The sequence below is a fragment of the Podarcis liolepis genome (assembly GCF_965112155.1).
Source record: "Podarcis liolepis genome assembly, chromosome: 9".
Taxonomy (NCBI): domain Eukaryota; kingdom Metazoa; phylum Chordata; class Lepidosauria; order Squamata; family Lacertidae; genus Podarcis; species Podarcis liolepis.
Window position 1 is genome coordinate 3,875,971 of NC_139564.1, and position 10,162 is coordinate 3,886,132.

Consider the following 10,162-nt stretch of genomic DNA (forward strand, 5'->3'; position numbering starts at 1 on the left):
AAGAGGAGAGCGCAAAATATGGTCTGAAGCTCAACATCAAAAAAACGAAGATCATGGCCACTGGGCCCATCACCTCCTGGCAAATAGAAGGGGAAGAAATGGAGGCAGTGAGAGATTTTACTTTCTTGGGCTCCATGATCACTGCAGATGGTGACAGCAGCCACGAAATTAAAAGACGCCTGCTTCTTGGGAGAAAAGCAATGACAAACCTAGACAGCATCTTAAAAAGCAGAGCACTTGCTCTATAATTTATCTTAACACAATCTAACCTTAGATTTCCACTTTGACCCATTAACAATCTATTTTTACTTAATTCTTTATAACATTTCTGCTAAAGCCATATAAAATGTAGGCCACCTCTGAACTGGAGGGTCACACACACACACTCCAGACTTGCACCCCTCACCCCACTCTGCCTCAGGGAGAAGAAAGACAGCCAAGCCAAGCCCAGTCCTCCTTGGTGCTTTTATTCCCCGAAGATCTCACAAAACCGGGTCATGGACGTGGAACTGCTGTGACAAGATCTCGCTCATCCACTGCAGGCAGAAGAGGAGCAGCATGGCGGAGAGCAGGAACTGCAGGATGAGGAGAGCCGACGGGATGAGGGTGCTGAAGAGGACCTGGACGGCCGCAAACAGCAGGGCGGTGCAGAGCAAGGCAACGTAGGCCGTGAAGGCGCAGAGGCCCAGGAACAAGATGATGCTCAGGACCATCTTGACGCCGTTGAGGAAGGACCCCAGGAACCCGCTGCAGGCAGTGAGCGGTGCCACCGCTTTGCAGCCGGGAGTCAGCTGCACCGGCGACATCTCCGACGGCTGATGTTGCGAGGGATTCTGGCGAGCCATGGCGATCCCCCTGGGGAGGCACAAAATGTAAGTATTTGTACTGTATCGGTTAGAAGATGCATTCTGTAAATAATAAATTGTACATGGGGGGGTAGAGGAAAACCTCTGCAACAGCTGCAAAATCTTGTAACTTATGTGTTGCTACAAAGGAGTTTGGGAAGCAAGAAAACCCTCTCTTGGGCTCAAGGGAGAGAAATGCATTGCATTGGACTTGACATGCATAAATAAAACTGCTCGTTAATAGTTGGCACCCTGCAAGCAAAGAGTCTTGTGTGTGGAATCTACTTCATCGCTAAGGCTTCGAGGGTGAAGCCGCTGCATCTCTCTGCGTGACTTGGAAAAATAGCGAACACAAAACCCTGTTTTTTACATGTTCACTGAGCTGTTTCAAAGATACCAAGAGAGGAGGCAGGCAACTGGGAATCTCTTCTCCCCAGGTCTCCCTGACGGGACAGCATCTGCCTTCTGAGCCAGGGCAGGTAGAGACGGGAAAGAGTGTCTTTCTGGTGGTGGCACCCCATCTATGGAAATGAAAGGTTTGTATCCAGTTCAGCAGACCTTCCACAGGGATCATAAGAAGATGAGAACATAAGAGCATGTGGGAGCAGGCCTATCTAGTCCAGCGTCCTGTTCTCACAGTGGCTGACCAGATCCGAGCATGAGAGTCCTCTCCCCTCCTGTGGTTTCCAGAAACTGATGTCCAGAAGCATTTCTGCCTCCGATTGTGGAGACAGAGCATAGCCACCCTGGCTAGTAGCCACTGATAGCCACCAATTTGTCAAATCCTCTTTTGAAACCACCCAACTTGGTGGCCATCACTGCCTCCAGTGGCAAGGAGTTCCATAGTTTAACTTTGTGCCGCATGAATAAGTCCTTTCTTTTATCTGTCCCGAATCTTCCAGCATTCAACTTCTTTTTTAAATATATACATTTTTATTGATTTTTTAACATATCAGTTCCAACAGTCATGCAACGTATCTTCTCATCTTATACAATGTTTTAGACTTCCGTCAACACCTCTGATGATTTTCCGTTCTTTATCACTTATTCTGCATTTCTTAATTTCTATATTGCATTTAATTGTCCTTAACTAATAATTCTTTTCATAGCCTTTCTTGTAATATTTCAGATTATCCACCTTACAAAACTTCTTGCGGTCCTACTAGCGTAATCAGTTCGTCGCAATTACTTTTCAAATAGTTCATATATTTAAGTCCTCTAAGAATCTCTGATCCTGCAGGTTTCGAATCCTTCCTGTTAATTTATCTAATTCTGCATAGTCCATCAACTTCATCCTCCATTCTTCTTTCGTCGGTAGTTCTTCAACTTCTTTGGGGGTGTCTGTAAATCCTGTTGTTACGAGAGAGGGAGAAACCCTTTTCGCTATCCATGTATCATGTCTCTTCTGACTCACCTTTTCTATAAACGAAAAAGTTCCCAAAGCTACAACCTTTCCTCATATAGCAGAGTTGCTCCATCCCCTCGATCAGTTTAGCTGCCCTTTTCTGAACCTTTTCCCAACTCTACGATATCAGTTTTGAGGCGACGCAACCAGAATCCCAAATGCAACCACACCAGAGATTTGCATAACGGCATTATGATATTGGCAGTTCTGTTTTCAATTCTGTTCCTGAATGGTCCTAATTGCTTGTTTTGGCACCTTCTTTTAACAAGTTTAATCAATTTTATTGCATTTCTATTTCTTATGGAAGATTATTCTAGTGCTTTGGGGACTAAAAGCCCTCTTCGTCTCTGTCCCCCCGCCCTTGGCAATTTCGAAGGAGGGAGATCGTTTAAATCCGTGTCTCTCCAGATCTTGTTGGAAAGACTTCAGCTCCCATGAGCCTCAGGTCACATGGCCAGTGGTCAAGAATGATGGGAAATGTGGTCCAACAAAACAGGAAGGGCCATAGTTTCCTTGCTTTGCTTAGAATAAATTTAAAAATCTGCATGGTTGTGGGGGGTTTTTGGGGGGTCAGTCTGGAGGACATCCCGAGTCCCTCCTAGTTCTTGGGGTCTTGTGCCCTGAGAGGGTTGGAATCTGATGGAGGTTACTGCCCTCGTCAGTGAACTTAGCTGGCCACTTAAGTGTCCTCATCAGCATCCCAAAATAATGAGTCAGTTTGCAAGGGCTGCAGTTAAGTGATGATGCCCCCCTCCAAGACTCATTGGTGGGTCTTTCTTCCACTCCATCACCTAGCTGCTAGGTAAGGTCAGTGCTTTATTCCAGGGGGGAATGCAGGGGTACGCATACCAGTGAGAGTATGGAGAGCCAGTGTGCTGTAGTGGTTAAGAACGGTGGACTCATAATCTGGTGAACCGGGTTCGCGTCTCCGCTCCTCCACATGCAGCTGCTGGGTGACCTTGGGCTAGTCACACTTCTCTGAAGTCTCTCAGCCCCACTCACCTCACAGAGTGTTTGTTGTGGGGGAGGAAGGGAAAGGAGAATGTGAGCCGCTTTGAGACTCCTTCGGGTAGTGATAAAGCAGGATATCGAATCCAAACTCTTCTTCTAAACATTTTGTGAATCTTTGTACTTTTGTCCATTTACTGTATTTATTCTCCCCGATTTGAACTATAAAATGGTGGTTTTCTTGAGTCAAAATGAGAGTGTACCCCCTAAATGTTTTTTTTTAGTGGAGGGGGGGAACCACTGGGTAAAGTAAATGGTATAAGGCATGGGTAGGCATACTAAGGCCCGGGGGCCGGATCCGGCCCAATCGCCTTCTAAATCTGGCCCATGGACAGTCCGGGAATCAGCATGTTTCTACATGAGTAGAATGTGTCCTTTTATTTAAAATGCATCTCTGGGGCATAGGAATTCATTCATTATAATTTTTTTCAAAATATAGCCCGCCCCCCCACCAGGTCTGTGGGACAGTGGACCGGCCCCCTGCTGAAAAAGTTTGCTGACCCCTGGTATAAGGTAAATGACCCCTGGATGGTTAGGTCCAGTCAAAGGTGACTATGGGGTGCGGCGCTCATCTCATTTTTCAGGTCAAGGGAGCCAGCATTTGTCCACAGACAGCTTCCCGGGTCATGTGGCCAGCATGACTAAACCACCTCTGACACAATGGAACACCATGACGGAAACCAGAGCGCATGGAAATGCCATTTACCTTTCCGCCGTAGCAGTACCTTTTTATCTACTTTCACTGCTGTGCTTTCAAACTGCTAGGTTGGCAGAAGCTGGGACAAAGCAATGGGAGCTCACCCCATTGCATGGATTCGAATTGCCGTCCTTCTGACTCTCCTATCTGCTAGGTAAGAGAACTTTGACCAGTGTGGTGATCTTCCATCTATGTATAGCTCTTGGCACCTATCTGTCTCGGGAGACAATGGAGTGTACCTCTGGGGGTAAAGCCAAACCATTGGAGAGTTACAGCCCCTGCTGTGGCTGTAGAAACTGATATGGGAGATACATTTGTTGTTGTTGTTGTTGTTGTTTTATTATTAATGTTGCAATACATATATGAAACCTTTACATAGTGATACATATACATTATATTCGTAAATTCACATTTTCACATTTCATTATGTACCAACATTTATCCATTTCTTATTTCTTGCCCTGTGTCTTCCCCGCACCTGTACGTGACTTCCTTGTTATTATTTTGTAACTTTATTACTGAGATTGTATTTTTGTATCTTAATAATTAAACATTCATTCTTATATATCTGCTTAGCTTAACTTAACTTCGTGAAATCAGTCTATACATGTCAATAAATTCTTGTTGGAGCATCTTTTGGTCATGTATTCTTCTACACATTTCCATTCCTGTTTGAGATTTTGATTAGATTGCATTCTAATTGTTGCTGTCATTTTTGCTAATTCAATCATTTCAAAAAAAATTATGTTGCCTATCTTTCAATGTTCGTACTTCTTCTGATTTCCATTTTTTTGCAATCAATAACCTTGCGGCAGCTATTGCATATGAAAAGATTCTGGGAGAGACATGTTTTGTTGCAGCTGGGGCAGATGGAGGCGTCCGGTTGTGCTGCTGCAGATGTACTATGCTGTTTCTTCTCTCTGCGCTCCTCCCAGAGGTCATTCCACCTCTGGTCACCTGACTGGTCACCGCAGGGACTGTGGTTGTCTGCAAGGGATTCCCTCATGGCATGGTTAACACTGCCAGCCTTCATGCCACCTTCGCAGAAACCGTTGTAATGCAGAATTGGTCTGCCAACCAGCCTGGTGCGTGAAGAAAGCTCCCATAGAGACTGTCCTTGTGGATATGTGTGAATAAAGCCATACACCACAATCTTCGTCATTCCAAGGAAACAGAACCCTGAGTAAATGCCTGGAACCCATGGAGTCTCTCATCTCTTGGATATTAGGGTGGCAGAAAACAGTCTCATTTAGTTGACATCTTCTAGCACTCCTAAGCAGTGAATCTGGTGCTTTCTCTTGTCAGTTTTTTAAACGGGCCCTGAAGACTTCTCTGCTCCAAGCTGCTTTTAATTAATGTTTTAATGCTCTGCGCTTAAAACTGCTGCTATTTTAAAGTCGTGTTTTGATAACTGCTGGATTTAATATACGCGGTATTGGCACTGTTTTAAACTACTGCCAGGATATTATATTACCTGGGAATAAGGGTGTCTCTGGACTGGCGCTGTTCTGTAGGAGGGGTTCAAGTATGTAGGGGAAATTTAGGTTTACCCAATTAAAGTGAGTTAAAGCACCGGATCTTTTCCAGCTCATGGGACTCAGCTACATAAGTAAAGAAATAATGTTTTAAATGTGTCATAATACTGTGACACCAGATGGCGCCGTGGAGTCCCATCTTCCGCCAACTTGATTTCCCATAATGAAGTTTACAATGCGTTTTCCTGAAACGTTTTTTTTTATGTGTCTAGATCCAGCCATGGTTCTAGAACCTAACCTTACCCAACCCGCCCAAAAGCCGTCATATTTTCTATGGTTGCCAAGGGCTCCTAGTAATGATGGCTAGATGCCGTCCCTAATTTTGAAGGAAATCGGTCTCTGAACACCAGGTGCTGGGGACCGCAGGTGGGAGAACATTATAGCTTGTAATGCCTTGAAAGAGAACATGATGAAAATGATGTATAGATGGTATAGTACACCTGTGAAATTAGCTGGAATGTATAAGACAAATAGTAAGTGTAGGAAATGTAAAGAAAAGGAAGGAACATTTTACCATATGTGGTGGGAATATAAGAAAGTAAAAAAAACTTCTGGGAAATGATATATAATGAGATGAAAAAAATGTTGAAGTATACATTTTTTTAAAAACCAGAAGCTTTTTTACTTGGTATTATAGGTGAGGATATTAATAGGCAAGATGTTAAATTGTTTTTGTATGCAACAACAGCGGCAAGCATATTGAAATTCCGACGAAAGAAGAATGGCAGACGAAATTAATGGACTACGCAGAATTAGCTAAAATGACAGGAAGGATTCGAAACCTGCGGGACCAGAGTTTCACAGAAGATTGATGGAATTGGCAGAAATGACGGGCAGAATCCGAGACCAGGGAGAAGAGTTAGTGAAAGAAGACTGGAATAAATTTAAAGACTACTTACAGAAACATTGTAAAATTAATGAATGTTAGAAGGATGTTGGATAGAAACTAAGCGGTTTCCAGCTGTAATGCTTTAAGAGATATGAGGGGGGGGGGAAGGTTTTACAAATGGGTAAAAGTTTAATGGTAAGGATTTGCTGAACTAACAAATCGAACTGGAATACAAAGAAGGGAGGTATGAGGAGGTCCGAGGAAATAAGTGTATGGAAGTTATGTTATTGAAAATTAATGTGTGTTTTTAACTGTTTTTTATTTTGTATGTTTATTTTTCTTTTTTTGTTATATCTTAACAACTTTAAAAAAACAGTTTCACAGAAGATTGGAAGAAATATACGAACTATTTGAAGAGCAACTGTAACCAACAAATTACACTAGTAGGACTACAAGAAGCTTTGTAAGGAGAAACGTATGAAGTATTGCAAATTAGAGAATGAATAGTGATATCAGTTATGACTTAAATGTAATAGTGGAAGTGAGAAATGTATATTTAGTGATTAGATTGGAAAATTTTCAGGTGAGATTGATGGAAGTCAAAAAATTGTATAAGATGTTAAAATATGTTCAATTATTGTTGAAAATGATTTGTTGAAAACTAATGAAAATTTATATACAAAAATGAAAAAAAAGAATTGTAGAAGAGTTGGAAGGGACCCTGAGGGTCATCTAGTCCAACCCCCTGCAATGCAAGGATCTCAGCTAGATTGTAGGTGGCAGATGGCCAGCCAAACTCTTCTTAAGAACCTCCAACGAGGGAGAGTCTACAACCTCCTAAGGGAGTCCATTCCATTGCTGAACAGCTCATACTGATTGATTTGGCGCACTCCCTACTTGTGGACTTCCTAGAGGCAGCTGGTTGACCATCATGGGAACAGGATGCTAAACTAGGTAGACCATAAGGGAAGTAGCACCCATATGAAGAAAGGTTGCAGCATTTCAGACTTTTTAGTCTGTGAAAAAGGCAAATTCCATGCTACGGATCCTTAGGAAAAGCACTGAAAACAAAAACTGCCAGGATCATAATGTGCTGGGCCCGGGGGTAAACCCGAGCAACGCGGTCCAAGTCCAGTCCCGAATCCAAGGGTTCCGCGAAGAGTCAGTCCAACAGGGTCAAGGCAGGAAACCAGGCTGGGTCAGGCACAGAGTCTCAGGCAGGTTCTAGCAAACAGCAATGTTGCTCCCACAACCTGGGGTGGGGTCTGACAGCCTTTTATCTCTGTCGGGGTAACAGCCAGTCCTGATCCCCCCAGCGACTCACCTCCCTGTTTTGCCCGAAGGCGAGCACTCCTCCTGTGAGTATTCAGGTCTCTCCTTCTCTCAGACCTTAATCTCTGCAGCTCGGGAGACGTCGGTGGGTTACTAGACCCAGGGGCCACCTCAGCCTCTCCTGACCCAACTGGTAGTGGAGCAACTGTACGTGATGGCCCAGCTGGAGGCAACGAGGTCATCCCCGCATTTGGAGCCAGGGCAGGCTCAGGCCCCTGACTCGGCCCAGCTGGTGCTTGTTGCAGGGGAACCTGTGCAGACTGGGGCTCTTCAGGACCAGGCCCCAGGCTTGGTTCAGATGCCGCCTGAGGCAAAGGATCCGGTGTGGACTGAGACTCCTCTGGTTCTGAGTCCGAGCCCCAGTCCCAGGCCATCACACATAACGCCATTGTGCAAATCTACCACATGACTACATTTGCAGTACTGTGCACAAGTTATGGCCACCTCACCTCTGAAAGGACATTGCAGAGTTGGAGAAGGTTCGGAAAAGAGTGAGGGGATGGAGAGACTCCCTGATGAAGAAAGGTTGCAACGTTTGGGACTTTTTAGAATGGAGAAAAGGAGATTTAAGAGGCAACGTGATAGAAGTTTATAAAATTCTGCGTGGCACGGAGGGAGCAGACTGAGAAAGGTTTTCCTCCCCCCTTCATGACACTAGAACTCACTGCCCGAGGCAGCAGTACTTCTGAGCACCAGTTGCTGGAAACTACAGGAGGGGAGAAGGCTCTTAGGCTCCAATCCTGCTTGCAAATTTCCCAGAAGAGGCATCCGGTTGGCCATTGTGAGAAGAGGCTGTTGGCCGGATCAAACAGCTGGACTCTTCTTATGTTCTCCCACTGAGACTTCATGACTACTCAAAGAGAAATGAGGTGTTTGAAAGATGGAGAAATGTGTCAGAGTTTGGCACCTTCCACCTATGCACCCATAACACACTTTACGACACATCCAGACACACACATGTACATGCATGCTTTACAGGGAATCAGCAGGACTCCCCATGTGGATTTGCCCTGACTTGTTAATAACAGCAAGAACGACTAATTTTAGACACCGGGATCCCAAGTTAGGGTTTATCCACACTGCTCTTTACAGGCATAAAGGTAAAGGCAAAGGGACCCCTGATCATTAGGTCCAGTCGTGACCGACTCTGGGGTTGCGGCGCTCATCTCGTTTTATTGGCCGAGGGAGCCAGTGTACAGCTTCCAGGTCATGTGGCCAGCATGACTAAGCTGCTTCTGGCGAACCAGAGCAGCGCATGGAAACGCCGTTTACCTTCCCGTTGGAGTGGTACCTATTTATCTACTTGCATTTTGAAGTGCTTTCAAACTGCTAGGTTGGCAGGAGCAGGGACCGAGCAACGGGAGCTCACCCCGTCGCGGGGATTCGAACAGCCGACCTTCCGATCGGCAAGTCCTAGGCTCTGTGGTTTAGACCACAGTGCCGTGCCACCCATGCCCCCTTTACAGGCATAGTCTATGCTTTAAAGCCCTGTGTGCAAGTGCCCTTTATTTTTTTGCTCTGTAGCATTCTCCATGAAAGTCTGCTCTTTAAAGCTCAATCAGAGCAAATGGCAATCCAGAGAAAATTCAAACTGACATTTGCTCTGATTGAGCACTAAATACCAGTTGTTGGACACTAAAGGAGGGTGCTCTTTCACTCGTGTGTTGCTTGCAGGCTTCCCATTGGGGCATCTGGTGAGAACAGGATGCTGGGATGAATGGACCTTGCCCCTTCATAATACCAGGAGTAAAAATGAGCAATGGGATCCATGGTATGATCTTCAGGCTCCCATGGCAGGAATGCCCCAACTTACCTCCCTTCTAGGCTGAGCTCAGCATTAGATGTTACCCCCAGGCCCGTCCTCGTGTCTGAATTATTGACCCGTTCATTGGGCAGAGATGTCTCCCACACCACATCCCGGCCTAATGGGAGTGGCTGCCCTGGGGAGGGCACTCTGTTTCTTGACTGCTGATGTCACAAACCCAGCTGGCTGGGTAATGGCAGCCCTGCAAGCCCTCAACTTTTGGCTGGGGACTGGTGGCCACCCTGGAGAAGACTTCCTGTTAGGGAAGCTGGACCCCGCTCTCTCATTCAGATTTTTCCTCCGTTGACCAGGTTCTGAGCTTCCCAGAGTTTCAGATGGGGGACGTCTCCAGCCCCACCTGAAGATGCCAAATATTGAACCTAATGCCCTACGACCCTCCTCCAGAAAAGTACAATGGAAAAAGCAGTAGAGGTCAACCTTCAGAAAGTCATCATGGGGTGACTACTGGAATAGAATCTCCCACAGAGGTCTTCCATCATACAGCCAACTAGACCCTAATGTGGCTAGCCTAGCGGTCCAGATGGGAACTGGGAACTGTCTCCATGGGTATGTCTCTCTTGTGGTCCATGGGGTGGTGGCAGTGGTTAGGATCTCATTCAGCTCTGGCCAGAAAACTCAGCCAAGATTCTGAGTGGGAAGGGGTTTGGGGGGGGCGGGGAGCCACCCCAAAAAACCCAATACTAATC

The 10,162-nt window shown here is 45.6% G+C and overlaps 1 protein-coding gene across 1 annotated transcript; it reads right to left on the reverse strand.

The window, feature by feature from the left end:
* Positions 1-451: 451 nt before the first annotated feature.
* LOC310685987 (uncharacterized protein) lies at positions 452-9,618 on the reverse strand. The gene is made up of 2 exons (XM_083459146.1): positions 9,465-9,618; positions 452-855 (listed from the first exon to the last, which is right to left on the reverse strand). The coding sequence occupies exon 2, from the start codon at positions 843-845 to the stop codon at positions 483-485; it is 363 nt and encodes a 120-aa protein (XP_083315272.1). The 5' UTR covers positions 846-855; positions 9,465-9,618; the 3' UTR covers positions 452-482.
* Positions 9,619-10,162: the final 544 nt, after the last annotated feature.